This window comes from Dendropsophus ebraccatus, chromosome 7 (assembly GCF_027789765.1).
Source record: "Dendropsophus ebraccatus isolate aDenEbr1 chromosome 7, aDenEbr1.pat, whole genome shotgun sequence".
Taxonomy (NCBI): Eukaryota; Metazoa; Chordata; class Amphibia; order Anura; family Hylidae; genus Dendropsophus; species Dendropsophus ebraccatus.
Genome location: NC_091460.1, coordinates 14,998,776 through 15,025,733, shown reverse-complemented (window position 1 = coordinate 15,025,733; position 26,958 = coordinate 14,998,776). Strand labels below are relative to the sequence as shown.

The following is a 26,958-nucleotide window of genomic DNA, read 5'->3' as shown; positions in this document are numbered from 1 at the left end:
AATCTTTTGAGGAGACAACTCTTTTCCAATCAGCGGAGGAGGCAACCCTTTACCAACCAGCGGAGGAGAAGACAGCCTTTTACCGATCATCAGAGGAGAAGACAGCCCTTCACCAACCAGCCGAGGAGAAGACAGCCCTTTACCAATCATCAGAGGAGAAGACAACCCTTCACCAACCAGCCTAGGAGAAGACAGCCCTTTACCAATCATCAGAGGAGAAGACAACCCTTTACCAATCATTGGAGAAGACAGCCCTTTAACAATCATCAGAGGAGAAGACAACCCTTCACCAACCAGCGGAGGAGAAGACAGCCCTTTACCAATCAGTGGAGGAGAAGACAACCCTTCACCAACCAGCCGAGGAGAAGACAGCCCTTTACCAATCATCAGAGGAGAAGACAACCCTTTACCAATCATTGGAGAAGACAGCCCTTTAACAATCATCAGAGGAGAAGACAACCCTTCACCAACCAGTGGAGGAGAAGACAGCCCTTTACCAATCAGTGGAGGAGAAGACAACCCTTTACCAACCAGTGGAGGAGAAGACAGCCCTTTACCAATCAGTGGAGGAGAAGACAACCCTTTACCAACCAGTGGAGGAGAAGGCAGCCCTTTACTAATCAGCGGAGGAGAAGACAGCCCTTTACCAATCATCAGAGGAGAAGACAACCCTTTACCAATCATTGGAGAAGACAGCCCTTTAACAATCATCAGAGGAGAAGACAACCCTTCACCAACCAGCGGAGGAGAAGACAGCCCTTTACCAATTAGTGGAGGAGAAGACAACCCTTTACCAACCAGTGGAGGAGAAGGCAGCCTTTTATCAACCAGTAGAATAGACAACCCTTTACCAATCATCAGAGGAGAAGGCAGCCCTTTATCAACCAGCATAATAGACAACCCTTTACCAATCATTGGAGGAGACAACCCTTTACCAATCATTGGAGGAGACAACCCTTTACCAATCAGCAGAGAAGGCAACCCTTTAACAACCAGCGGAGGAGAAGACAGCCCTTTACCAATCATCAGAGGAGAAGACAGCCCTTTACCAATCATCAGAGGAGAAGACAGCCCTTTACCAATCATCAGAGAAGAAGACAGCCCTTTACTAATCATCAGAGGAGAAGACAGCCCTTTACTAATCATCAGAGGAGAAGATAACTCTTTACCAGTCATCAGAGAAGACAACCCTTTACCAGTCTTTGGAGGAGACAACTCTTTTCCAATCAGTGGAAGAGACAACCCTTTACCAATCATTGGAGAAGACAGCCCTTTACCAACCAGCGGAGGAGAAGACAGCCCTTTACCAATCATCAGAGGAGAAGACAACCCTTTACCAACCATCAGAGGAGAAGACAATTCTTTACTTATCATCAGAGGAGAAGACAACCCTTTACCAATCTTCCAATCAGCAGAGGAAACAACCCTTTACCAACCAGTGGAGAGGACAACTCCTTACCAATAGCCAGAGAAGACAGCCCTTTACCAGCCAGCGGAGTCCAATCCTGACAGTGACAGGAATACTGATGACTTTTCTGACGATACACCTTGGTTATCAGAGGCGCAGTGACCACCGTCTGCTCCGGAGCCTCATTCACAGTGTTGTGTTATATATGTCTAGTAGCCCTCTGGTTCAGGGGCCGCAGTGATGATTTAGCTCTGCATCCTCTTCACCGTTTTTTCCTCCACAGCAGCATTCCCGGCCATATAACTGTTGTCGGGAACTACAGCTGAACCCATTCTAGTGAATGTGACTGTACTGCAGTCCCTTCCTCCCCAGGATCATTGGGGTACCAGAGGATAACCTCCCCCATGACTATAAAGTGATGGCACCTTTACAGGGTGACCCCACGTACTCCCTGGTGTACATTACAGACATTCCTGGCGTTTTTACCTCCGCAGCCCACTCACTCTGAGGCAGGTGAGTTAGTTTATGGCTGTGGGCTTGTAGCTGACAGGTCCTATATAAATGATTATATAAGTAATTCTGTGGAAGCTGCACATAGTAATGATGAGAAGCATTTAATGCCAGGAATGTAGCGGAGGAAGACTCTTACCCCACAGGCGTCGCTTCCAGCTCTGAGGCCCCTGTGTAAACGCTCCTCCACCTGACCGCCCCCCATATGACACTGATCCCATTGTACACACTGCCGTTTACTTTGACATTATGGATCCTTTACTGGTGATCAACCTATAAAATCTACTTTAAAGCCAAAGGGGGAAGGGGGAAAATACCTTTTATAGCTACTGTGTATACAATAACATACTACAACGAGATGCTTTGCTTGTTTTCTCTATATAATCTGAAGCGGAGGTCCACACTCCTGCTTACCTTGTAAGCTTCATTGAGATGGTCAGGGGCCACATGGAACATAGAGGTTAATAGACTGGAGAATGAGGAGACTGCACACATTGGATGATCAATATTATAGAGAAATATGGCACGGGGTGGGTCTGCTGGTCTGGGAGACAACAAATTGGTGTCAGATCATCCAAACTGGCCCATGGTTGAGAGTAAGGATATCTGCAGTACTGTGCCCATGGGGATATGGGAGACTGGTCGGGGAACGCAAGACCACCAAAGTTTCCTGAAATTTTTCTGGTAAAGACCAACTCTAGTATATTGGGAGTAAATGATTCCTTATACATGACCAATGGTGATGTTATACACATAATCAAAGCAGGATGTCCTACACGTGATCCAATGACGATGTCCTACACGTGATCCAGTGACGACCTCCTATGCGTGATCCAATGACGACCTCCTATGCGTGATCCAATGACGACGTTCTACAAGTGACCTAATAATAATGTCCTACACATGATCCGATGATGACGTCCTACATGTGATCCAATAATAATGTCCTACACGTGATCCAATGACGACATCCTACACGTGATCCAATGACGCTGTACTACACATGATCAGTGAGGACGTCCTACACATAGCCAGTGATATTCCACACTTGATTAATGTTAAACGTTAACACTTGACCTCTAGTGTAAACAACGTTCCACCAATCCAGTTCAGAGTAGATTACTTACAGAACTACAGTACTTTCAGTGACCAAAGGGTCTCATCCTCCCAGTGCATGACCTATTCTTGTCCAGCCCTTAGTTCAGGCCATATAATCTTGCCATGAACATTCATCAACAATGTAAAGGTCACAAGTGAATTATGTCAACTGGTAGCAGAGATTTGTAATTTACTTCTATTAAAAAAATCTCTGGTCTTCCAGTTCTCATCAGCTGCAGTATGTCCTGCAGGAAGTGGTGTATTCTTTGGTGTCTACTTTGGAGACCATGGGGGGGATTTATTAAGACTGATTTAGTAAGATTTATGTTAAGCCCCACCCCCTTTTCCATGGCAGGATTCACTAAGAGGCGTACGCCTCTTAGTGAATCCGGATGGCCGGGTGCCGCAATCTGCGCCCGGCGTACCAGTAGGTGTAGATTTGCGTCAGGCGTTAATCATGATAAATGAGCGGGAGGAGGCCACGCCTCCGCCCCTACTCATCACGCCCCCGCCAGCCCACCCATCGGACGAGAAGGGTCCACTGGAGGCGTACGCCAGGGAGAAGGGGCGAATCTGCCCCTTCTCCCTGGCGTACGCTTTGGGCGTACCCTTTGTAAATCCCCCCCCCTGTCTATGGGAGATTTGCTACTGCTCTGGACAGTTCCTGACATGGACAGAGGTGGCAGCAGAGAGCACTGTGTCACACTGGAGAGAATACATCACTTCCTGCAGGACATGCAGCAGCTGATAAGTACTGGAAGACTTGAACATTTTTAATAGAGGTAAATTACAAATTTCTCGCACTTTATGATACCAGTTGATTTGGAAGAAAATATTGACTATCCCTTTAATCTGTGATTAGTTCTATGTAGTCACACAAGAGAAGGGATGTGAATGAGCGGTAGAGAGTTAGTAGAGAAGATGATGGTGATCCATCACCTGGTGTACTCCAGAGAGGCTTCTGGCTACTACCGCTCAGTCCAAGTCTTTATATAAAGTGCTGGAATAGAGGCGCAGACAGCGATGGGGCTCCCTCTGGGATCATGGCCAGGAATCCTGCTCACACATGATAGGAAACATATGGTTGTTGTGATGAACTTCTGAACTTTCCGTATGTATCTGCTCTTATTACCTCTGTGTGGAGTTTAGTGTATGACTTCTAATGCGGGAATAATGGTTCCCATTGAGGAGATGCAGCTAGATCTGAGTCCTACAGGCAAAAGTTTAGCAAATTAGGTCTCTCTCTAGTGCCACCTACAGGCAGCGACCAAGTAAGTCACTGTGTGATCTATAAAGGATGAGGGACATAATCCAAACAGCTACAATTACTGCCTAGAGCAAAGGAGTCAGGCCCTCCAGCTGTTATAAAACTACAATTCCTGTTATGCCTGGACAGTCAAAGCTAAAGCCACGAGTTTGACACCACTGGTCTACAGAGACTTCTATCTTGTTTTAATCTTGGTATCTCTTAAAGTGGTAATTTGAAGAAAATATTTTTCTTTCAGATCAACTGGTTTCAGAGATTTACTTCTATTTGAAAAACTCCAGTCTTCCAGTACTTATCAGTTGCTGTATGTCCTACAGGACGTGGTGTTTTCTCTCCAGTCTTACACAGCACTCTCTGCTGCCATCTCTGTCCATGTCAGGAACTGTCCAAAGCAGCAGCAAATCCTCATAGAAAACCTCTCCTGCTCTGGACAGTTCCTGACATGGACAGAGGTGGCGGCAGAGACATACAGGACACACTGCAGCTATTAAGTACTGAAAGACTGGAGGTTTTTAAATAGAAGTAAATTACAAAGCTATATTACTTTCTGAAACCAGTTGATTTGAAAGAAAAAGATTGTCACTGGAGTACCCCTTTAATGGTCCTTATTCTTATGTGTAAGAAAAGGTCCCTCACTGCTTCCCATTGGGCTATTAGGGGTGTACATAGTAACATTGCTTCTCTGCAATAACCCTCACATTATGTTGTTGTAATGACCACCAGTGAGAGGACTACTGCGCCACCTAACTGGTTTCACCTTGGGCCACTCCTGTGGGGGGCTACCAAGTCCCAACCTCTGGTAGTGGTCTTGGTATGGGTGGTGGCTGGCACAGTGGGCTAAAAGACACTGGGGACAGAAGAAACAAGTCTTAGCACTGTCTGCAGTCCTGGGCTGCCGGCCTATGTGCATGGTGAGTGGGCGGACAGATTAGGGTGTTTCAGTGGAGGGCAGCAGACTAGGGAGCCAAGCTGGGGTCATAAACAGTGACGGAACCACACATATAAGAAACACCTTCACAGGAATAATATAGCATTAGCACCTGACAACCATGCGTAGCCAGTGATTGAATGTGTATGGGAGGTTTTCAGACGGCCATGTTGTCAAAGAGTGATCAGACTATAGAACAGGAAGGTCCGTCCCCGCCTTTGCACCACCAGACCTGACATGGCCTGCCACTCCTGGACAGACATGGCCTGATCTTTGTGAATGCCCGGGCCAAACCCCATGCCAAGTGTTCTGTATTGGTGGTTGTTTCCCCCTACAAGCGAAGTTACCTGTTGTAGAACATGTGGGACATACGCTGTGGCTGTACCATACCACCATTTTTGGATGGAAGAGACTCAAAACACCAACAATAAATAAATAAAAAATTCCCCTAATATTGCTTTTCTGCCCTCCGCACCTCCAGCTAGGCATCTACCCGTCACCTACAAGCCTTACTAACCCACCTACTGCTCCTTAAAATCCCCCATGGTTCTAAGTTCTACCTTCCCTAAAAAGAGATCCTGAAGTGATGGATGATGCAACCACCCTCTTAACCCAGCCCATAACTCTACGATAGCTCTCCCTGGCCTGGTCCACAGGCCCTAGAGGAACCAATTTATCTACTATAGGGCCATGCAGAAATAAAGCTCATCTCCAGTTGGCTTCATCCTTCTGGGAAAAAGATCCAACAAAGGGATGAGCGGTACCGTGGATGGTGGAGGTGGCACGGTAGATGGTTGAGGTGACACGGAGGATGGTGGAGGTTGCGCGGTGGATGTTGAAGGTGGCACGGTGGATGGTGGAGGTGGCACGGTGGAGGTTGCGCGGTGGATGGTGGAGGTTGCATGGTGGATGGTGGAGGTGGCACGGTGGGTGGTGGAGGTGGACCGGTGGGTGGGGAAGGTGCCCACCTTGGATTCCCGTGGGCCCGAGTTCCTCTTTGTTCATTCCCTCCATCTGCCCTGTATCCTGTTACACATAATTACCTGTAACAAAGTAGATGCCTGGGGGGGTGAAGAACTGACTTGTGTCTGTCAGAAGTGACCGTGTCGGCCATGCCAGTGTTTACCTCCGCAGTCCTTCACATGTCTGGCTGAGCTGTCTGATCTTTCTCTGATCTTTTCTTTGAAGCTCGGAGACATGGGTCCTTGGCGGGGAGAAAGAAGTTTCTCTGATTTATGGTGCAAAAACTTGGTGAGAATCAACGGAATTGCCACCTCTGTATACCACACCGACATGAAGGGGTGGCATATGTCTGGCCTTATTCTATAGAGAGCACAGTCTGATTCTGCTTGGTTTGAGATGGGAGCATTATCCCCCTGACTACATTCATTTCATGGCCATGTTTGGTGCAGTATGAGGTCACGGCCTGGCGACTCTGCTCCTTATCTACACGATCCTACGGGTTACCTGGCAGTGACTACAACATGTCCGTACAGCAGGATCAGGGCCACAAAGACTTTATGTCAGAGGGTGATTTCTCCTGGGGGCAGGACCCAAACATCACCGCCAGCCGGCAACAACTGCAGCACTTACTGATCCTATGGCTGCCTGTCCCGACCTCTGACCTCACTACATAGTTCTACTGAACAAACATGTACAACACAGAATCAATGCAGCAATGCTCAAATAAAGGGGGGAAATACCCCTTATACCGCAAGAGAACAGCATTGTGGGTAGGGCATGGGTATCACCCTATACCTATATCACACATGAATGACATCATCATCCTGTGCAGAGTGACATCATCATGTATGGGTGGGACAACATCACACAGGGCTCATTTCTATATAGTGTGACATCATCACACAGGGCTCATTCCTATATAGTGTGACATCATCACATAGGGCTCATTCCTGTATAGTGTGACATCATCACACAGGGCTCCTTCCTATATAGTGTGACATCATCACACAGGGATCCTTCCTATAGTGTGACATCACCATACATCATATAGGTTGTTATGAGGGCACCTATGGCTGGCACAGTAATATAGGGGTGTGTAGGTAGTTATGGGGGCACCTATGGCCGGCACAGTAATATAGGGGTGTGTAGGTAGTTGTGGGGGCACCTATGGCCGGCACAGTAATATAGGGGTGTGTAGGTTGTTATGGGGGCACCTATGGCCGGCACAGTAATATAGGGGTGTGTAGGTTGTTATGGGGGCACCTATGGCAGGCACATTAATATAGAGGTATGTAGGTTGTTATAGGGGCACTTATGGCCAGCACAGTAATATAGGGGTGTGTAGGTAGTTGTGGGGGCACCTATGGCCGGCACAGTAATATAGGGGTGTGTAGGTTGTTATGGGGGCACCTATGGCCGGCACAGTAATATAGGGGTGTGTATGTAGTTGTGGGGTCACCTATGGCCGGCACAGTAATATAGGGGTGTGTAGGTAGTTGTGGGGTCACCTATGGCCGGCACAGTAATATAGGGGTGTGTAGGTAGTTGTGGGGTCACCTATGGCCGGCACAGTAATATAGGGGTGTGTAGGTAGTTGTGGGGGCACCTATGGCCGGCACAGTAATATAGGGGTGTGTAGGTAGTTGTGGGGTCACCTATGGCCGCCACAGTAATATAGGGGTGTGTAGGTAGTTGTGGGGGCACCTATGGCCGGCACAGTAATATAGGGGTGTTTAGGTTGTTATGGGGACACCTATGGCCGGCACAGTAATATAGGGGTGTTTAGGTTGTTATGGGGACACCTATGGCCGGCACAGTAATATAGGGGTGTGTAGGTAGTTGTGGGGGCACCTATGGCCGGCACAGTAATATAGGGGTGTTTAGGTTGTTATGGGGGCACCTATGGCCGGCACAGTAATATAGGGGTGTGTAGGTAGTTGTGGGGGCACCTATGGCCGGCACAGTAATATAGGGGTGTGTAGGTAGTTGTGGGGGCACCTATGGCGGGCACAGTAATATAGGGGTGTTTAGGTTGTTATGGGGGCACCTATGGCCGGCACAGTAATATAGGGGTGTGTAGATAGTTATGGGGGCACCTATGGCCGGCACAGTAATATAGGGGTGTGTAGGTAGTTGTGGGGGCACCTATGGCCGGCACAGTAATATAGGGGTGTGTAGGTTGTTATGGGGGCACCTATGGCCGGCACAGTAATATAGGGGTGTGTAGGTTGTTATGGGGACACCTATGGCCGGCACAGTAATATAGGGGTGTGTAGGTTGTTATGGGGGCACCTATGGCCGGCACAGTAATATAGGGGTGTGTAGGTAGTTGTGGGGACACCTATGGCCGGACAGTAATATAGGGGTGTGTAGGTAGTTGTGGGGGCACCTATGGCCGGCACAGTAATATAGGGGTGTGTAGGTTGTTGTGGGGGCACCTATGGCCGGCACAGTAATATAGGGGTGTGTAGATAGTTATGGGGCACCTATGGCCGGCACAGTAATATAGGGGTGTGTAGGTTGTTATGGGGGCACCTATGGCCGGCACAGTAATATAGGGGTGTGTAGGTTGTTATGGGGACACCTATGGCCGGCACAGTAATATAGGGGTGTGTAGGTTGTTATGGGGGCACCTATGGCCGGCACAGTAATATAGGGGTGTGTAGGTAGTTGTGGGGACACCTATGGCCGGACAGTAATATAGGGGTGTGTAGGTAGTTGTGGGGACACCTATGGCCGGCACAGTAATATAGGGGTGTGTAGGTTGTTATGGGGGCACTTATGGCTGGCACAGTAATATAGGGGTGTGTAGATAGTTGTGGGGGCACCTATGGCCGGCACAGTAATATAGGGGTGTGTAGGTAGTTGTGGGGGCACCTATGGCCGGCACAGTAATATAGGGGTGTGTAGATAGTTTAGGGGGTCACCTATGGCCGGGCAGTAATATAGGGGTGCGTAGGTAGTTATGGGGGCACCTATGGCCGGCACAGTAATATAGGGATATGTAGGTAGTTGTGGGGTCACCTATGGCCGGCACAGTAATATAGGGGTGTGTAAGTAGTTATGGGGGCACCTATGGCCGGCACAGTAATATAGTGATGTGTAGGTTGTTATGGGGGCACCTATGGCCGGCACAGTAATATAGGGGTGTGTAGGTTGTTATGGGGGCACCTATGGCCGGCACAGTAATACAGGGGTGTGTAGGTTGTTATGGGGGCCATATACAGAGACATCCACAACACCTGTAGTGTAATAATAATTATAATAATCTTTATTTACACAGGACGGCGCAGAATACACATACTAGAGCTCAGTGTAACATGACACCCCCATCTGTCACCCTGAGTCAGGGACAATAAAGCTTGTTGAATAACAAAGAAAGCTTCCTGCATTGCTAGGCAGCCGTCGCCATGGTTACAGGTACACAATGTGCTGCTGACAGGTGAAGTGTACAGGGTGCAGCAGACGGGACACAGAGCAGGGATGGCTGCTGCGGGGGTCATGGATGAGCAGAACCTGCAGGATCTCTACGCCTGGGTGGACAGGATCCCCCTATCCAGACCAAAGAAGAACATCTGCCGGGACTTCAGTGATGGAGGTGGGTGCAGCGATGGGGGGCACTATGGAGGTGGGTGCAGCGATGGGGGGAACTATGGAGGTGGGTGCAGCGATGGGGGGAACTATGGAGGTGGGTGCAGCGATGGGGGGGCACTATGGAGGTGGGTGCAGCGATGGGGGGAACTATGGAGGTGGGTGCAGCGATGGGGGGAACTATGGAGGTGGGTGCAGCGATGGGGGATGATGGAGATGGGCACAGCGATGGGGGGAACTATGGAGGTGGGTGCAGCGATGGGGGGGCACTATGGAGGTGGGTGCAGTGATGGGGGGAACTATGGAGGTGGGTGCAGTGATGGGGGGAACTATGGAGGTGGGTGCAGCGATGGGGGGGCACTATGGAGGTGGGTGCAGCGATGGGGGGCACTATGGAGGTGGGTGCAGCGATGGGGGGCACTATGAAGGTGGGTGCAGCGATGGGGGGAACTATGAAGGTGGGTGCAGCGATGGGGAGCACTATGGAGGTGGGTGCATCAATGGGGGATGATGGAGATGGGCACAGCGATGGGGGGCACAATAGAGGTGGGCACAGCGATGGGAGACGATGGAGGTGGGTGCAGCGATGGGAGACGATGGACGTGGGTGCAGCACTGGGGGACGATGGAGGTGGGTGCAGCATTGGGGGACGATGGAGGTGGGTGAAGCATTGGGGGACGATGGAGGTGGGTGCAGCATTGGGGGACGATGGAGGTGGGTGCAGCATTGGGGGACGATGGAGGTGGGTGCAGCGATGGGGGGGCACTATGGAGGTAGGTGCAGCGATGGGGGGGCACTATGGAGGTGGGAGCAGCGATGGGGGGGCACTATGGAGGTGGGTGCAACGATGGGGGGCACAATGGAGGTGGGTGCAGCGATGGGGGGCACTATGGAGGTGGGTGCAGCGATGGGGGGGCACTATGAAGGTGGGTGCAGCGATGGGGGGCACTATGGAGGTGGGTGCAGCGATTGGGGGCACTATGGAGGTGGGTGCAGCGATGGGGGGCACGATGGAGGTGGGTGCAGCGATGGGGGGCACGATGGAGGTGCTGTAGATGTTCTGGAGGAGATGTAGATGTTATGGAGGAGATGTAGATGTTATGGAGGAGATGCAGATGTTATGGAGGAGATGTAGATGTAAATGTTATGGAGGAGATGTAGATGTTATGGAGGAGATGCAGATGTTATGGAGGAGATGCAGATGTTATGGAGGAGATGTAGATGTTATGGAGGAGATGTAGATGTTATGGAGGAGATGTAGATGTAGATGTTATGGAGGAGATGTAGATGTAGATGTTATGGAGGAGATGTAGATGTTATGGAGGAGATGTAGATGTTATGAAGGAGATGTAGATGTAGATGTTATGGAGGAGATGTAGATGTTATGGGGGAGATGTAGATGTAGATGTTATGGAGGAGATGTAGATGTTATGGAGGAGATGTAGATGTAGATGTTATGGAGAAGATGCAGATGTTATGGAGGAGATGTAGATGCTATGGAGGAGATGTAGATGTTATGGAGGAGATGCAGATGTTATGGAGGAGATGTAGATGCTATGGAGGAGATGTAGATGTTATGGAGGAGATGTAGATGTTATGGAGGAGATGTAGATGTAGATGTTATGGAGGAGATGTAGATGTTATGGAGGAGATGTAGATGTTATGGAGGAGATGTAGATGTAGATGTTATGGAGAAGATGCAGATGTTATGGAGGAGATGTAGATGCTATGGAGGAGATGTAGATGTTATGGAGGAGATGCAGATGTTATGGAGGAGATGTAGATGCTATGGAGGAGATGTAGATGTTATGGAGGAGATGTAGATGTTATGGAGGAGATGTAGATGTAGATGTTATGGAGGAGATGTAGATGTTATGGAGGAGATGTAGATGTTATGGAGGAGATGTAGATGTTATGGAGGAGATGTAGATGTAGATGTTATGGAGAAGATGCAGATGTTATGGAGGAGATGTAGATGCTATGGAGGAGATGTAGATGTTATGGAGGAGATGTAGATGTTATGGAGAAGATGCAGATGTTATGGAGGAGATGTAGATGCTATGGAGAAGATGTAGATGTTATGGAGGAGATGTAGATGTTATGGAGGAGATGTAGATGTTATGGAGGAGATGTAGATGTTATGGAGGAGATGTAGATGTTATGGAGGAGATGTAGATGTAGATGTTATGGAGGAGATGTAGATGTTATGGAGGAGATGTAGATGTTGATGTTATGGAGGAGATGTAGATGTTATGGAGGAGATGTAGATGTAGATGTTATGGAGGAGATGTAGATGTTATGGAGGAGATGTAGATGTTGATGTTATGGAGGAGATGTAGATGTTATGGAGGAGATGTAGATGTTGATGTTATGGAGGAGATGTAGATGTTATGGAGGAGATGTAGATGTTATGGAGGAGATGCAGATGTTATGGAGGAGATGTAGATGTTATGGGGTAGATGTAGATGTTATGGAGGAGATGTAGATGTAGATGTTATGGAGGAGATGTAGATGTTATGGAGGAGATGTAGATGTTATGGAGGAGATGTAGATGTTATGGAGGAGATGTAGATGTAGATGTTATGGAGGAGATGTAGATGTTGATGTTATGGAGGAGATGTAGATGTTATGGAGGAGATGTAGATGTTATGGAGGAGATGCAGATGTTATGGAGAAGATGTAGATGTTATGGAGGAGATGTAGATGTAGATGTTATGGAGGAGATGTAGATGTTGATGTTATGGAGGAGATGTAGATGTTATGGAGGAGATGTAGATGTTATGGAGGAGATGTAGATGTTATGGAGGAGATGTAGATGTTATGGAGGAGATGGAGATGTTATGGAGGAGCTGTAGATGTTATGGAGGAGATGTAGATGTTATGGAGGAGATGTAGATGTTATGGAGGAGATGTAGATGTTATGGAGGAGATGTAGATGTAGATGTTATGGAGGAGATGTAGATGTTGATGTTATGGAGGAGATGTAGATGTTATGGAGGAGATGTAGATGTTATGGAGGAGATGTAGATGTTATGGAGGAGATGTAGATGTTATGGAGGAGATGGAGATGTTATGGAGGAGCTGTAGATGTTATGGAGGAGATGTAGATGTTATGGAGGAGATGTAGATGTAGATGTTATGGAGGAGATGTAGATGTTATGGAGGAGATGTAGATGTTATGGAGGAGATGCAGATGTTATGGAGGAGATGTAGATGTTATGGAGGAGATGCAGATGTTATGGAGGAGATGTAGGTGTTATGGAGGAGATGTAGATGTTATGGAGGAGATGTAGATGTTATGGAGGAGATGTAGATGTTATGAAGGAGATGTAGATGTAGATGTTATGGAGGAGATGTAGATGTTATGGAGGAGATGTAGATGTTATGGAGGAGATGTAGATTTAGATGTTATGGAGGAGATGTAGATGTTATGGAGGAGATGTAGATGTTATGGAGGAGATGTAGATGTGATGGAGGAGATGTAGATGTGATGGAGGAGATGTAGATGTGATGGAGGAGATGTAGATGTAGATGTTATGGAGGAGATGTAGATGTAGATGTTATGGAGGAGATGTAGATGTAGATGTTATGGAGGAGATGTAGATGTAGATGTTATGGAGGAGATGTAGATGTTATGGAGGAGATGTAGATGTTATGGAGGAGATGTAGATGTAACGGTGGGCACTGTAGATGTTATGGAGGAGATGTAGATGTTATGGAGGAGATGTAGATGTTATGGAGGAGATGTAGATGTTATGGAGGAGATGTAGATTTAGATGTTATGGAGGAGATGTAGATGTTATGGAGGAGATGTAGATGTGATGGAGGAGATGTAGATGTGATGGAGGAGATGTAGATGTGATGGAGGAGATGTAGATGTAGATGTTATGGAGGAGATGTAGATGTAGATGTTATGGAGGAGATGTAGATGTAGATGTTATGGAGGAGATGTAGATGTTATGGAGGAGATGTAGATGTTATGGAGGAGATGTAGATGTAACGGTGGGCACTGTAGATGTTATGGAGGAGCTGTAGATGTTATGGAGGAGATGTAGATGTGATGGAGGAGATGTAGATGTGATGGAGGAGATGTAGATGTAGATGTTATGGAGGAGACGTAGATGTTATGGAGGAGATGTACATGTTATGGAGGAGATGTAGATGTTATGGAGGAGATGTAGATGTTACGGTGGGCACTGTACATGTTATGGAGGAGATGTAGGTGTTACGGTGGGCACTGTACATGTCATGGGGGACACAACAGATGTTGAAATGTGGGAAGCAGTAAATAGTGGAGTGTATGGTAGCTTGACTGGTCTGATCATACAGAGCTGCTGTAAAGCAAATTGCTGGAAAGTCCCCTGCCTGCTATGAAAGAGGCTTCTCCCTGCATTAATCACACCTGACTAGTGGGAGAATGTATTATCCTGTCCTCACCTGTGCTGGGCTGGTGTGCGGGGCTCCCGGGGGACCTGACAGGGTCTTATGGGTGTGATTACTATATGTAATACTTAGGGCACAGGTATGTGTTATACACAGGGCACAGGTATATCTTATACACAGGGCACAGGTATGTGTTATACACAGAGCACAGGTATGTGTTATACACAGAGCACAGGTATGTGTTATACACAGAGCACAGGTATGTGTTATACACAGGGCACATGTATGTGTTATACACAGAGCACAGGTATATGTTATACACAGGGCACAGGTATGTGTTATACACAGGGCACAGGTATATGTTATACACAGAGCACAGGTATGTGTTATACACAGGGCACAGGTATATGTTATACACAGGGCACAGGTATGTGTTATACACAGGGCACAGGTATATGTTATACACAGAGCACAGGTATGTGTTATACACAGGGCACAGGTATATGTTATACACAGGGCACAGGTATGTGTTATACACAGGGCACAGGTATGTGTTATACACAGGGCACAGGTATATGTTATACACAGAGCACAGGTATATGTTATACACAGGGCACAGGTATGTGTTATACACAGGGCACATGTATGTGTTATACACAGAGAATATGTTATACACAGGGCACAGGTATGTGTTATACACAGAGAATATGTTATACACAGGGCACAGGTATATGTTATACACAGAGCACAGGTATGTGTTATACACAGAGAATATGTTATGCACAGAGAACAGGTATATGTTATACACAGAGTACCCAGTGCAGTCATTTCACACAACCACAGCTCCACCTGGTGGTCATGCTCTTCATTGCCCCTTAGTCCTGGTTCTCATTGGTTCCCTCGTCTTTCAGCTGAGGATTCTGGGTTATATTGGTGACACTGTGGTGATGTATATACTGTATATAATCTGCCTTGTCCCCCTGTAGTGCTCACAGCAGAAGTGGTGAAGTATTATTTCCCCAAACTGGTGGAGATGCACAACTACGTCCCAGCCAACTCCACCCAGCAGAAGCTAAGTAACTGGACCATCCTGAACCGGTGAGCCGACTGTCTGTCCCCCCCCGCACCCCACTGTCTGCGCCCCTCTTCGCCCCACTGTCTGTACCCCCCATACCCCACTACACACCCCCACTGTCTGTGCCCCCCGCCCCACTGTCTGTGCCCCCCAACACACCCCCACTGTCTGTGCCCCCGCCCCACTGTCTGTGCCCCCCCCCCCCCCGCACACCCCCACTGTCTGTGCCCCCCGCTCCACTGTCTGTGCCCCCCCGCACACCCCCACTGTCTGTGCCCCCCCGCGCTCCGGCAGCTACCTCCGTGATCCGTGCAAAACAGTCCGCTTTTCATCTGTTTTGCATCTTTTGCATCCGTGTCCGTTTTTTTCACGGATCTGTGTTAAGGGGACAAACACACTTGCCGGATCCGCAGCGAGACCTCAGGTACAGTATACGCTCGCTCCAGTGCCCGCCCGCAGCCCCGGCCGCCTGTTAACCCTCCTCTCCCCTCTCTCCTCTGTTCCCTTTTCTGGCTCCTCCCTTCCCCCCTCTCCTCTACTCCCTTCTTTGGCTCCTCCTCTCCCCCCTCTCCTCTGCTCCCTTCTCTGGCTCCTCCTCTCCCCTCTGCTCCCTTCTCTGGCTTCCCTCTCTCCTCTTCTCTGGCTCCTCCTCTCCCCCCTCTCCTCTTCTTCCTTCTCTGGCTCCTCCTCTCCCCTCTCTCCTCTGCTTTCTTCTCTGGCTCCTCCTCTCCCCCCTCTCCTCTGCTCCCTTTTCTGGCTCCTCCTCCCCCTCTCTCCTCTGCTTCTTTCTCTGGCTCCTCCTCTCCTCTTCTTCCTTCTCTGGCTCCTCCTCTCCCCTCTCTCCTCTGCTTCCTTCTCTGGCTCCTCCTCTCCCCCCTCTCCTCTGCTCCCTTTTCTGGCTCCTCCTCTCCCCTCTCTCCTCTGCTTCCTTCTCTGGCTCCTCCTCTCCCCCCTCTCCCCCCTCTCCTCTGCTCCCTTTTCTGGCTCCTCCTCTCCCCTCTCTCCTCTGCTTCCTTCTCTGGCTCCTCCTCTCCCCCTTCTCCTCTGCTCCCTTTTCTGGCTCCTCCTCTCCCCTCTCTCCTCTGCTTCCTTCTCTGGCTCCTCCTCTCCCCCTTCTCCTCTGCTCCCTTTTCTGGCTCCTCCTCTCCCCTCTCTCCTCTGCTTCCTTCTCTGGCTCCTCCTCTCCCCCCTCTCCTCTCTTCTCTGGCTTCTCTTCTCCCCTCTCTCCCTTCTCTGGCTCCTCCTCTCCTCTGCTCCCTTCTCTGGCTCCTCCTTTCCCCCCTCTCCTCTGCTCCCTTCTCTGGCTTCTCCTCTCCCTCTGCTCCCTTCTCTGGCTCCTCCTCTCCCCCCTCTCCTGCTTTCTTCTCTTTTATTCCCTCCCTCTCTCCTCTCTCTCTCCCTATTTTGCTCCCCTCCCCCTTCTCCTTTCTTTTTTCCTCTCCCCACCCCACCCCACCCCTGATGTGAGGGAAGCTTGGAGGAGACGTAGGCACGTCACAGTGGGCGGGGCATGTAGCAGGGCATGGAGGGGGCCGGGAGCGGCCCAGGAGGCCAGTAGCTTCATCTGACAACACCCCTCGCGGCACAATTGTTCGACGCCCACGTGACCCCCCCCCCCCCCAGGGGGGTCATTGCTGTGTGTCGAGGGCGGCGATCAGATGTGCCCAGGGGGGAGGGGGGTGGAAGGCGTCCGGCAACGTGAGGGCGGCATTTGAAAAGTAAGGCCAGCGTTGGGGATGTGAGGCCGGAAAGCGTGGAGCGTAGGCAGGTCACAGTAGGCGGGGAATAGAGGGGGCCGGCCCAGGAGGCCAGTAACATCACCTGACAGCACCCGCCGCTGCATACATCAGTGCTGTCGGCCGAGGGCGGGCGGCAATGGGATCAGATGTGCCGCGGGGGGCGCTATGCTATCGGCCGTGGGCGGTGATCAGCTGTCAGTGCGCCCGGGTTACTGCGCCCTCCTCCCTGAGTCCCTGTCAGCGCCCAGGGCGGCCGCCCAGCACGCACGGCGGTAGAAGCGGCCCTGCCTCCTCCTTATGTATGGGTGATTAACCGCTGACTGTACATAATCAATGTTTCCAATCACGAACAACAAGCAGGGATCTTAAAGTGAAAGAACTGAGGATAAAACCTTCCACTTCTTTTCTAGGAAAGTTCTTAACAAGCTGAACTTCTCGGTGCCAGATGATGTGATCCGTAAGATCGTCCAGTGCTCTCCGGGGGTGGTGGAGCTCGTCCTGACCTCACTGCGCCAGAAGATCCATGAGCGCCAGCAGCAGATCCAAAGCGAGCAGGTGATGATGGGAGTTGTACATTATATATGGAGATTAGAGCGTCAGCTCCTGGGGTCAGGGATGATGGGAGTGATACATTATATATGGAGATTAGAGCGTCAGCTCCTGGGGTCAGGGATGATGGGAGTGATACATTATATATGGAGATTAGAGCGTCAGCTCCTGGGGTCAGGGATGATGGGAGTGATACATTATATATGGAGATTAGAGTGTCAGCTCCTGAGGTCAGGGATGATGGGAGTGATACATTATATATGGAGATTATAGCGTCAGCTCCTGGGGGCAGGATGATGGGAGTGATACATTATATATGGAGATTAGAGCGTCAGCTCCTGGGGTCAGGGATGATGGGAGTGATACATTATATATGGAGATTAGAGCGTCAGCTCCTGGGGTCAGGGATGATGGGAGTGATACATTATATATGGAGATTAGAGTGTCAGCTCCTGAGGTCAGGGATGATGGGAGTGATACATTATATATGGAGATTATAGCGTCAGCTCCTGGGGGCAGGATGATGGGAGTGATACATTATATATGGAGATTAGAGCGTCAGCTCCTGGGGTCAGGGATGATGGGAGTGATACATTATATATGGAGATTAGAGCGTCAGCTCGTGGGGTCAGGATGATGGGAGTGATACATTATATATGGAGATTAGAGTGTCAGCTCCAGGGGTCAGGGATGATGGGAGTGATACATTATATATGGAGATTAGAGTGTCAGCTCCTGGGGTCAGGGATGATGGGAGTGATACAGTATATATGGAGATTAGAGCGTCAGCTCCTGGGGTCAGGGATGATGGGAGTGATACATTATATATGGAGATTAGAGTGACAGCTCCTGGGGTCAGGGATGATGGGAGTGATACATTATACAGGAGATTAGAGCGTCAGCTCCTGGGGTCAGGATGATGGAAGTTATACATTATACAGGAGATTAGAGCTTCAGCTCCTGGGGTCAGGATGATGGGAGTTGTACATTATATATGGAGAGTAGAGTGTCAGCTCCTGGGGTCAGGATGATGGGAGTGATACATTATATATGGAGATTAGAGTGTCAGCTCCTGGGGTCAGGGATGATGGGAGTGATACATTATATATGGAGATTAGAGCGTCAGCTCCTGGGGTCAGGGATGATGGGAGTGATACAGTGTATATAGATTAGAGTGTCAGCTCCTGGGGTCAGGGATGATGGGAGTGATACATTATATATGGAGATTAGAGGGTCAGCTCCTGGGGTCAGGATGATGGGAGTGATACATTATATATGGAGATTAGAGTGTCAGCTCCTGAGGTCAGGGATGATGGGAGTGATACAGTGTATATAGATTAGAGTGTCAGCTCCTGGGGTCAGGGATGATGGGAGTGATACATTATATATGGAGATTAGAGGGTCAGCTCCTGGGGTCAGGATGATGGGAGTGATACATTATATATGGAGATTAGAGTGTCAGCTCCTGGGGTCAGGGATGATGGGAGTGATACATTATATATGGAGATTAGAGCGTCAGCTCCTGGGGTCAGGATGATGGGAGTTGTACATTATATATGGAGAGTAGAGTGTCAGCTCCTGGGGTCAGGATGATGGGAGTTGTACATTATATATGGAGAGTAGAGTGTCAGCTCCTGGGGTCAGGATGATGGGAGTGATACATTATATATGGAGATTAGAGCGTCAGCTCGTGGGGTCAGGATGATGGGAGTGATACATTATATATGGAGATTAGAGCATCAGCTCTTGGGGGTAGGATGATGGGAGTTATACATTATATATGGAGATTAGAGCTTCAGCTCCTGGGGTCAGGGATGATGGGAGTGATACACTATATATACAGATTAGAGCATCAGCTCCTGGGGGCAGGATGATGGGAGTTGTACATTATATATGGAGATTAGAGTGTCAGCTCCTGGGGTCAGGATGATGGGAGTGATACCGTATATATGGAGATTAGAGTGTCAGCTCCTGGGGTCAGGATGATGGGAGTGATACCGTATATATGGAGATTAGAGTGTCAGCTCCTGGGGTCAGGATGATGGGAGTGATACCGTATATATGGAGATTAGAGCGTCAGCTCCTGGGGTCAGGGATGATGGGAGTGATACAGTATATATGGAGATTAGAGTGTCAGCTCCTGGGGTCAGGATGATGGGAGTGATACATTATACAGGAGATTAGAGCGTCAGCTCCTGGGGTCAGGATGATGGGAGTGATACATTATACAGGAGATTAGAGCGTCAGCTCCTGGGGTCAGGATGATGGGAGTGATACATTATACAGGAGATTAGAGCGTCAGCTCCTGGGGTCAGGATGATGGGAGTGATACATTATATATGGAGATTAGAGCGTAAGCTCCTCGGATCAGGATGATGGGAGTCATACATTATATATGGAGATTAGAGCGTCAGCTCCTGGGGTCAGGGATGATGGGAGTGATACATTATATATGGAGATTAGAGCGTCAGCTCCTGGGGTCAGGATGATGGGAGTGATACATTATATATGGAAATTAGAGTGTCAGCTCCTGGGGTCAGGATGATGGGAGTGATACATTATATATGGAGATTAGAGTGTCAGCTCCTGGGGTCAGGGATGATGGGAGTGATACATTATATATGGAGATTAGAGCGTGAGCTCCTGGGGTCAGGGACGATGGGAGTGATACATTATATATGGAGATTAGAGCGTCAGCTCCTGGGGTCAGGGATGATGGGAGTGATACATTATATATGGAGATTAGAGTGTCAGCTCCTGGGGTCAGGGATGATGGGAGTTGTACATTATATATGGAGAGTAGAGTGTCAGCTCCTGGGGTCAGGATGATGGGAGTGATACATTATATATGGAGATTAGAGTGTCAGCTCTTGGGGTCAGGATGATAGGAGTGATACATTATATATGGAGATTAGAGTGTCAGCTCCTGTGATCATGTGACCTATGTTCCCGCACAGGAGGCGACGAGTCCGCGCTCGGAGCTGCACAATCACACAGACACAGGTAATGGTGGACGCTGCGATCATTGATGGGACGAGGGGACGATCAATATAATATAAAGTCAGACTCCCTGTTATAGCAGACTCCATCCTCATTCACATCACTACCAGTCCTGCCTTTACCCTTTAATTTAGATATTACATCAGTTGCCATACTGTACTAGTGCTCCACCCACATCCAGAGCTGCATTCATAGTTCTGTCATTACATCACACCATATACTCCAATCACATCCAGAGCTGCATTCATAGTTCTGTCATTACATCATGTCTTATACTCCAATCACTTCCAGAGCTGCATTCATAGTTCTGCTGAATAAGTCCCATGGTTTAATAAGTGGAGAAGGAACCAGCTGCGCATCTCTCAGTCACGTCTCCTGATCTCCTTATTTTTCAGGTTACTCCACAAATCAAAAGAGTAACGGCACTGACAAGGGGGACACCGCAAGGTGGGTGACAGCGGACGAGGCGTCCCCCTAATGTATGCCCTCTATTATATTATAATGTTATATCATATACTGCTGGTATCATATCACCTTATATCACTATTATACTGCTGGTATCATATCACCTTATATCACTATTATACTGCTGGTATAGTATCACCTTATATCACTATTATACTGCTGGTATAGTATCACCTTATATCACTATTATACTGCTGGTATAGTGTGACCTTATATCACTATTATACTGCTGGTATAGTATCACCTTATATCACTATTATACTGTTGGTATAGTATCACCTTATATCACTATTATACTGCTGGTATAGTATCACCTTATATCACTATTATACTGCTGGTATAGTATCACCTTATATCACTATTATACTGCTGGTATAGTGTGACCTTATATCACTATTATACTGCTGGTATAGTATCACCTTATATCACTATTATACTGCTGGTATAGTGTGACCTTATATCACTATTATACTGCTGGTATAGTATCACCTTATATCACTATTATACTGCTGGTATAGTATCACCTTATATCACTATTATACTGCTGGTATCGTATCACCTTATATCACTATTATACTGCTGGTATAGTGTGACCTTATATCACTATTATACTGCTGGTATAGTATCACCTTATATCACTATTATACTGCTGGTATAGTGTGACCTTATATCACTATTATACTGCTGGTATAGTATCACCTTATATCACTATTATACTGCTGGTATAGTATCACCTTATATCACTATTATACTGCTGGTATAGTATCACCTTATATCACTATTATACTGCTGGTATAGTATCACCTTATATCACTATTATACTGCTGGTATCGTATCACCTTATATCACTATTATACTGCTGGTATAGTGTGACCTTATATCACTATTATACTGCTGGTATAGTATCACCTTATATCACTATTATACTGCTGGTATAGTGTGACCTTATATCACTATTATACTGCTGGTATAGTATCACCTTATATCACTATTATACTGCTGGGATAGTATCACCTTATATCACTATTATACTGCTGGTATAGTATCACCTTATATCACTATTATACTGCTGGTATAGTGTGACCTTATATCACTATTATACTGCTGGTATAGTATCACCTTATATCACTATTATACTGCTGGTATAGTATCACCTTATATCACTATTATACTGCTGGGATAGTATCACCTTATATCACTATTATACTGCTGGGATAGTATCACCTTATATCACTATTATACTGCTGGTATAGTGTGACCTTATATCACTATTATACTGCTGGGATAGTGTGACCTTATATCACTATTATACTGCTGGTATCGTATCACCTTATATCACTATTATACTGCTGGTATAGTGTGACCTTATATCACTATTATACTGCTGGTATAGTGTCACCTTATATCACTATTATACTGCTGGTATAGTATCACCTTATATCACTATTATACTGCTGGTATAGTGTGACCTTATATCACTATTATACTGCTGGTATAGTGTGACCTTATATCACTATTATACTGCTGGTATAGTATCACCTTATATCACTATTATACTGCTGGTATCGTGTGCCCTTATATTATGCTGTTATAGTATCACCTTATATTATGTTGTTATAGTATCACCTTATATTATGCTGTTATAGTATCACCTTATATTATGTTGTTATAGTATCACCTTATATTATGTTGTTATAGTATGACATTATATCACTATTATGAGGATGAGATGTAAGGGTCTTGTGTGTGTTCTCTGTAGAGCCCCCCAGGGATACGCTCAGGCCGCTCACCCAGACTCCAGTCTCCGCATGCAGTTGGCAGAGAAGGAGCGGGTGCTGATGGTCTCCCAGGAAACTGTCCAGGTGAGGAGGATACATACCCGGCCACCAGGGGCGTAGCTAGGATTCATGGGGCTCCATAGCAAAAACTATACGGGACCCCCTCCCCTATGCACAACACAAAGTACTGCATATATATATGTATAGAGAAGACTACAGGATAAGACTACCTTCTGCTTAACCCCTTATGTACTGCAGTGTGTAAGTAACCCAACGTTCACTAACATGCTGCAGCACAAATAAGAATTAAATAGGAAGACAAGGTGACCTCTGCTTCAAAGCTCCTGCATTGATAACCCCTGACCTCTGGCACATTTTCTTACTTGATTGAAGCAGCCGGAGGACAGAGGTCAGGGATTTACAGTGCAGTGAAGCAGAGATCTCCTTGTGCTCGGCATATTAACCCTTTTTATGTTGCAGCATGTAAGTGAACACATAAGGGGTTAAGCAGAAGGAGATTCTTATCTTCCCTGTGCATCCTTGGGCCCCCCACCCCCATGGGCCCCATAGCAGCTGCCTTCCCTGCCTCTATGGTAGCTACCCCACTGCTGGCCACACAATATCTCCTGATATATACATATATCTACACTTATTCCACTACTGCTATCCAGTAGGCTGGGATTTCAGCATATACTGTACTCCAGAGCTGCACTCAGGGTTCTGCAGGCTTTAGGGATGATATATAGCAGTATTTTCTTATAGTTCAGTGTCTGCTCTCTATATAGCGCCCCCTGTAGTATAGGAGCTCAGGCTGTTAGGCTGTGAACCTGGTGTTATATCTGTAGAGGAGCTGCACAGCAGTACCCTATAGTATGTAATAATCCAGCCCTGGCCTATAGACATACACATATAATACCGGCACACCCAGAGCTGCACTCATAATTCTGCCATTACATCATCATCATCTCTTATTCTCCATTCACATCCAGAGCTGCAGTCATAGTTCTGCTGATACATCATATCTTATTTTCCATTGACATCTGGAGCTGCATTCATAGATCTGTCATTACATCACATCATATACTCCAATCACATCCAGAGCTGCATTCATAGTTCTGCCGTTACATCATCATGCCTTATTCTCTATTCACATCCAGAGCTGCATTCATAGTTCTGCTATGCTGACATCTAGATGTATTGTTTATGCTTCAGATATTACAGGCGAAGCTTCGGAGAATGGAGCAGCTGCTGCATCTTAAGAACGTCCGAATAGACGACCTGAGCCGCCGCCTGCAGGAGGCTGAGAAGAAGTGACCCCCCCCGCCGCCTGCTCCGCTGCCTCTGCCCTGTACAGCATCCTCCCCCCCACTTATATATATGTATACTACGATTAGGATGGTTTTATATTTCACTTTGCTTACTGTATGTTTATAAGTCACTGCAAAAAAATATTTATTCCGGAGGTTTTATATACGAGTGTCTCCTGCCTCCCGTCCGCCATGCTTTACACCACATATCTCCTGCCTCCCGTCCGCCATGCTTTACACCACATATCTCCTGCCTCCCGTCCGCCATGCTTTACACCACATATCTCCTGCCTCCCGTCCGCCATGCTTTACACCACATATCTCCTGCCTCCCGTCCGCCATGCTTTACACCACATATCTCCTGCCTCCCGTCCGCCATGCTTTACACCACATATCTCCTCCATTACATCCGCCATGCTTTACACCACATATCTGCTCCATTACATCCGCCATGCTTTACACCACATATCTCCTCCATTACATCCGCCATGCTTTACACCACATATCTCCTCCATTACATCCGCCATGCTTTACACCACATATCCGTTTCATTACACCCGCCATGCTTTACACCACATATCCGTTTCATTACACCCGCCATGCTTTACACCACATATCTGCTCCATTACATCCGCCATGCTTTACACCACATATCTGCTCCATTACATCCGCCATGCTTTACACCACATATCTGCTCCATTACATCCGCCATGCTTTACACCACATATCTGCTGCATTACATCCGCCATGCTTTACACCACATATCCGCTTCATTACATCCACCATGCTATACACCACATATCCGCTCCATTACACCACATATCTCCTCCATTACATCCGCCATGCTTTACACCACATATCCGCTTCATTACATCCGCCATGCTATACACCACATATCCGCTCCATTACACCACATATCTCCTCCATTACATCTGCCATGCTTTACACCACATATCTGCTCCAAGTAAAATGAAATCCCCAGTCCTGTTCTAAGGCTTCTTAGGAGTGAGACACTGACATGTAGAGAAAGCTGTTTCCACAAGGTGGCAGCAGAGAGGTGTGTTACGTAGCCTTAGATATGTAGCTGTGTTGTATATTGGCTGTTGGCCTGTTCCTCCCCCATACTTTTTACTGCATCCTTGAAGACATGAAATATAACTGCCTTAAAGGAGTTGTTCACCCCAATTTTTTTCTTTCAAATCAACTGGTGCCAGAAAGTTGTATATATCTGTAATTTACTTCTGTTAAAAAATCTCAAGTCTTCCAGTACTTATCAGCTGCTGTATGTCCTGCGTGAAGCTGTGTATTCCCTCCAGTCTGACACAGTGCTCTCTGCTGCCACCTCTGTCCATATCAGGAACTGTCCAGAGCAGCAGCAGATCCCCATAGAAGACCTATCTTGCTCTTCAGATAGAATACACCACTTCGTGCAGGACATGCAGCAGCTGATAAGTACTAGGAGACGAGATTGTTTAATAGAAGTAAATCACAAATCTCTAGCACTTTCTGACACCAGTTGATTTGAAAGAAATTTTTTTTGTGAACTTCCCCTTTAATAAGTGAGAGAGCATTATACATAGCTGTGTTATTACGCTCCGACCCATTATCTAGCTGCTGGTGACTGGAGGCGCTCACGTTGTATAATGGCCGCCTTCTGGTCCTGTCTGCAGCCAGGTGACACAATGAGCCCCGGCAGGAGCCCACTCGCCCTGTACTCTCTGCGGCTGGCTCTTGTGTAAGGCTTTGATGGTGACGGCTGGATGGAAGCGTCTATTATCCGAGAGCGCAGTGACCGGGACAATGTGTTATAATCACAGAGGCCATTATATCCTCCACCACACGGAAGCTCCCGCCGCTATAATACGGGCAGAAAGAACAGCGCATAGAAAAGTACCAAAGCGTCAGGGTTATTGTACGGTGAGGGCGGGTGACACCGATCCCGGACACCAGACTCACACACCTTGTATAGTTACATAGTTAATACGGTTGAATACTGGGACTATGGGGGCCCCAGGGGCCATGTACCATCACTGGGGGCCCCAGGGGCCATGTACCATCACTGGGGGCCCCAGGGGCCATGTACCATCACTGGGGGCCCCAGGGGCCATGTACCATCACTGGGGGCCCCAGAGGCCATGTACCATCACTGGGGCCCCAGGGGCCATGTACCATCACTGGGGGCCCCAGGGGCCATGTACCATCACTCGGGGCCCCAGGGGCCATGTACCATCGCTGGGGTCCCCAGGGGCCATGTACCATCACTGGGGGCCCCAGGGGCCATGTACCATCACTCGGGGCCCCAGGGGCCATGTACCATCGCTGGGGGCCCCAGGGGCCATGTACCATCACTGGGGGCCCCTTTAACGGGGTCAGCGACTGAGGAGGGATTAGAATGAAGTTATAGTCAGTGACTTACACCGCAGCTCCATCCAACGTCCATGGGACTGATGGAGACGGGGCAGGGCTGGCACTAGTAACTGCAGCTACTATGGTTGGCACTACCTGGGCTGTTATAAGTAAAGGGCATGGCTGTGAAAGGGACTTTAGAAGACTTATACTTATATAGTCCGGATGGGCACTGCCAGACTGGCCCTATTGATGGGTATGACTATGGCTAACACTTATATAGTCCGGATGGGTACTGCCAGACTGGCACTATTGATGGGTATGACTATGGCTAACACTTATATAGTCTGGTTGGGTACTGCCAGACTGGCACTATTGATGGGTATGACTATGGCTAACACTTATATAGTCTGGATGGGTACTGCCAGACTGGCACTATTGATACTACTATGGCTAACACTTATATAGTCTGAATGGGCACTGCCAGACTGGCACTATTGATACTACTATGGGCACTTATATGTTTGTCTAGATAGGCATATTTGGGGCGG

At 47.9% G+C, this 26,958-nt stretch overlaps 2 protein-coding genes across 3 annotated transcripts in view; one reads left to right on the top strand and one right to left on the bottom strand.

Annotated features, from left to right (window-relative positions):
• The window catches only part of ADAM33 (ADAM metallopeptidase domain 33), a 75,568-nt gene that overhangs the window by 27,791 nt on the left and 20,819 nt on the right, over positions 1-26,958 (bottom strand). The window lies entirely within an intron of this gene.
• On the top strand, positions 9,563-24,165 carry SPEF1 (sperm flagellar 1). The gene is made up of 7 exons (XM_069977146.1): positions 9,563-9,772; positions 15,135-15,246; positions 17,373-17,517; positions 20,469-20,514; positions 20,907-20,958; positions 22,736-22,838; positions 23,967-24,165. The coding sequence occupies exons 1-7, from the start codon at positions 9,658-9,660 to the stop codon at positions 24,066-24,068; spliced, it is 675 nt and encodes a 224-aa protein (XP_069833247.1). The 5' UTR covers positions 9,563-9,657; the 3' UTR covers positions 24,069-24,165.

Bases quoted from the DNA above. Each gene is read 5' to 3' on its own strand.
- SPEF1 (XM_069977146.1), top strand. From the start codon at position 9,658: ATGGCTGCTGCGGGGGTCATGGATGAGCAGAACCTGCAGGATCTCTAC. The intron at 15,247-17,372 runs GTGAGCCGACTG...CTTCTTTTCTAG, and splicing joins AACTGGACCATCCTGAACCG to GAAAGTTCTTAACAAGCTGA. The intron at 20,959-22,735 runs GTGGGTGACAGC...TGTTCTCTGTAG, and splicing joins GACAAGGGGGACACCGCAAG to AGCCCCCCAGGGATACGCTC.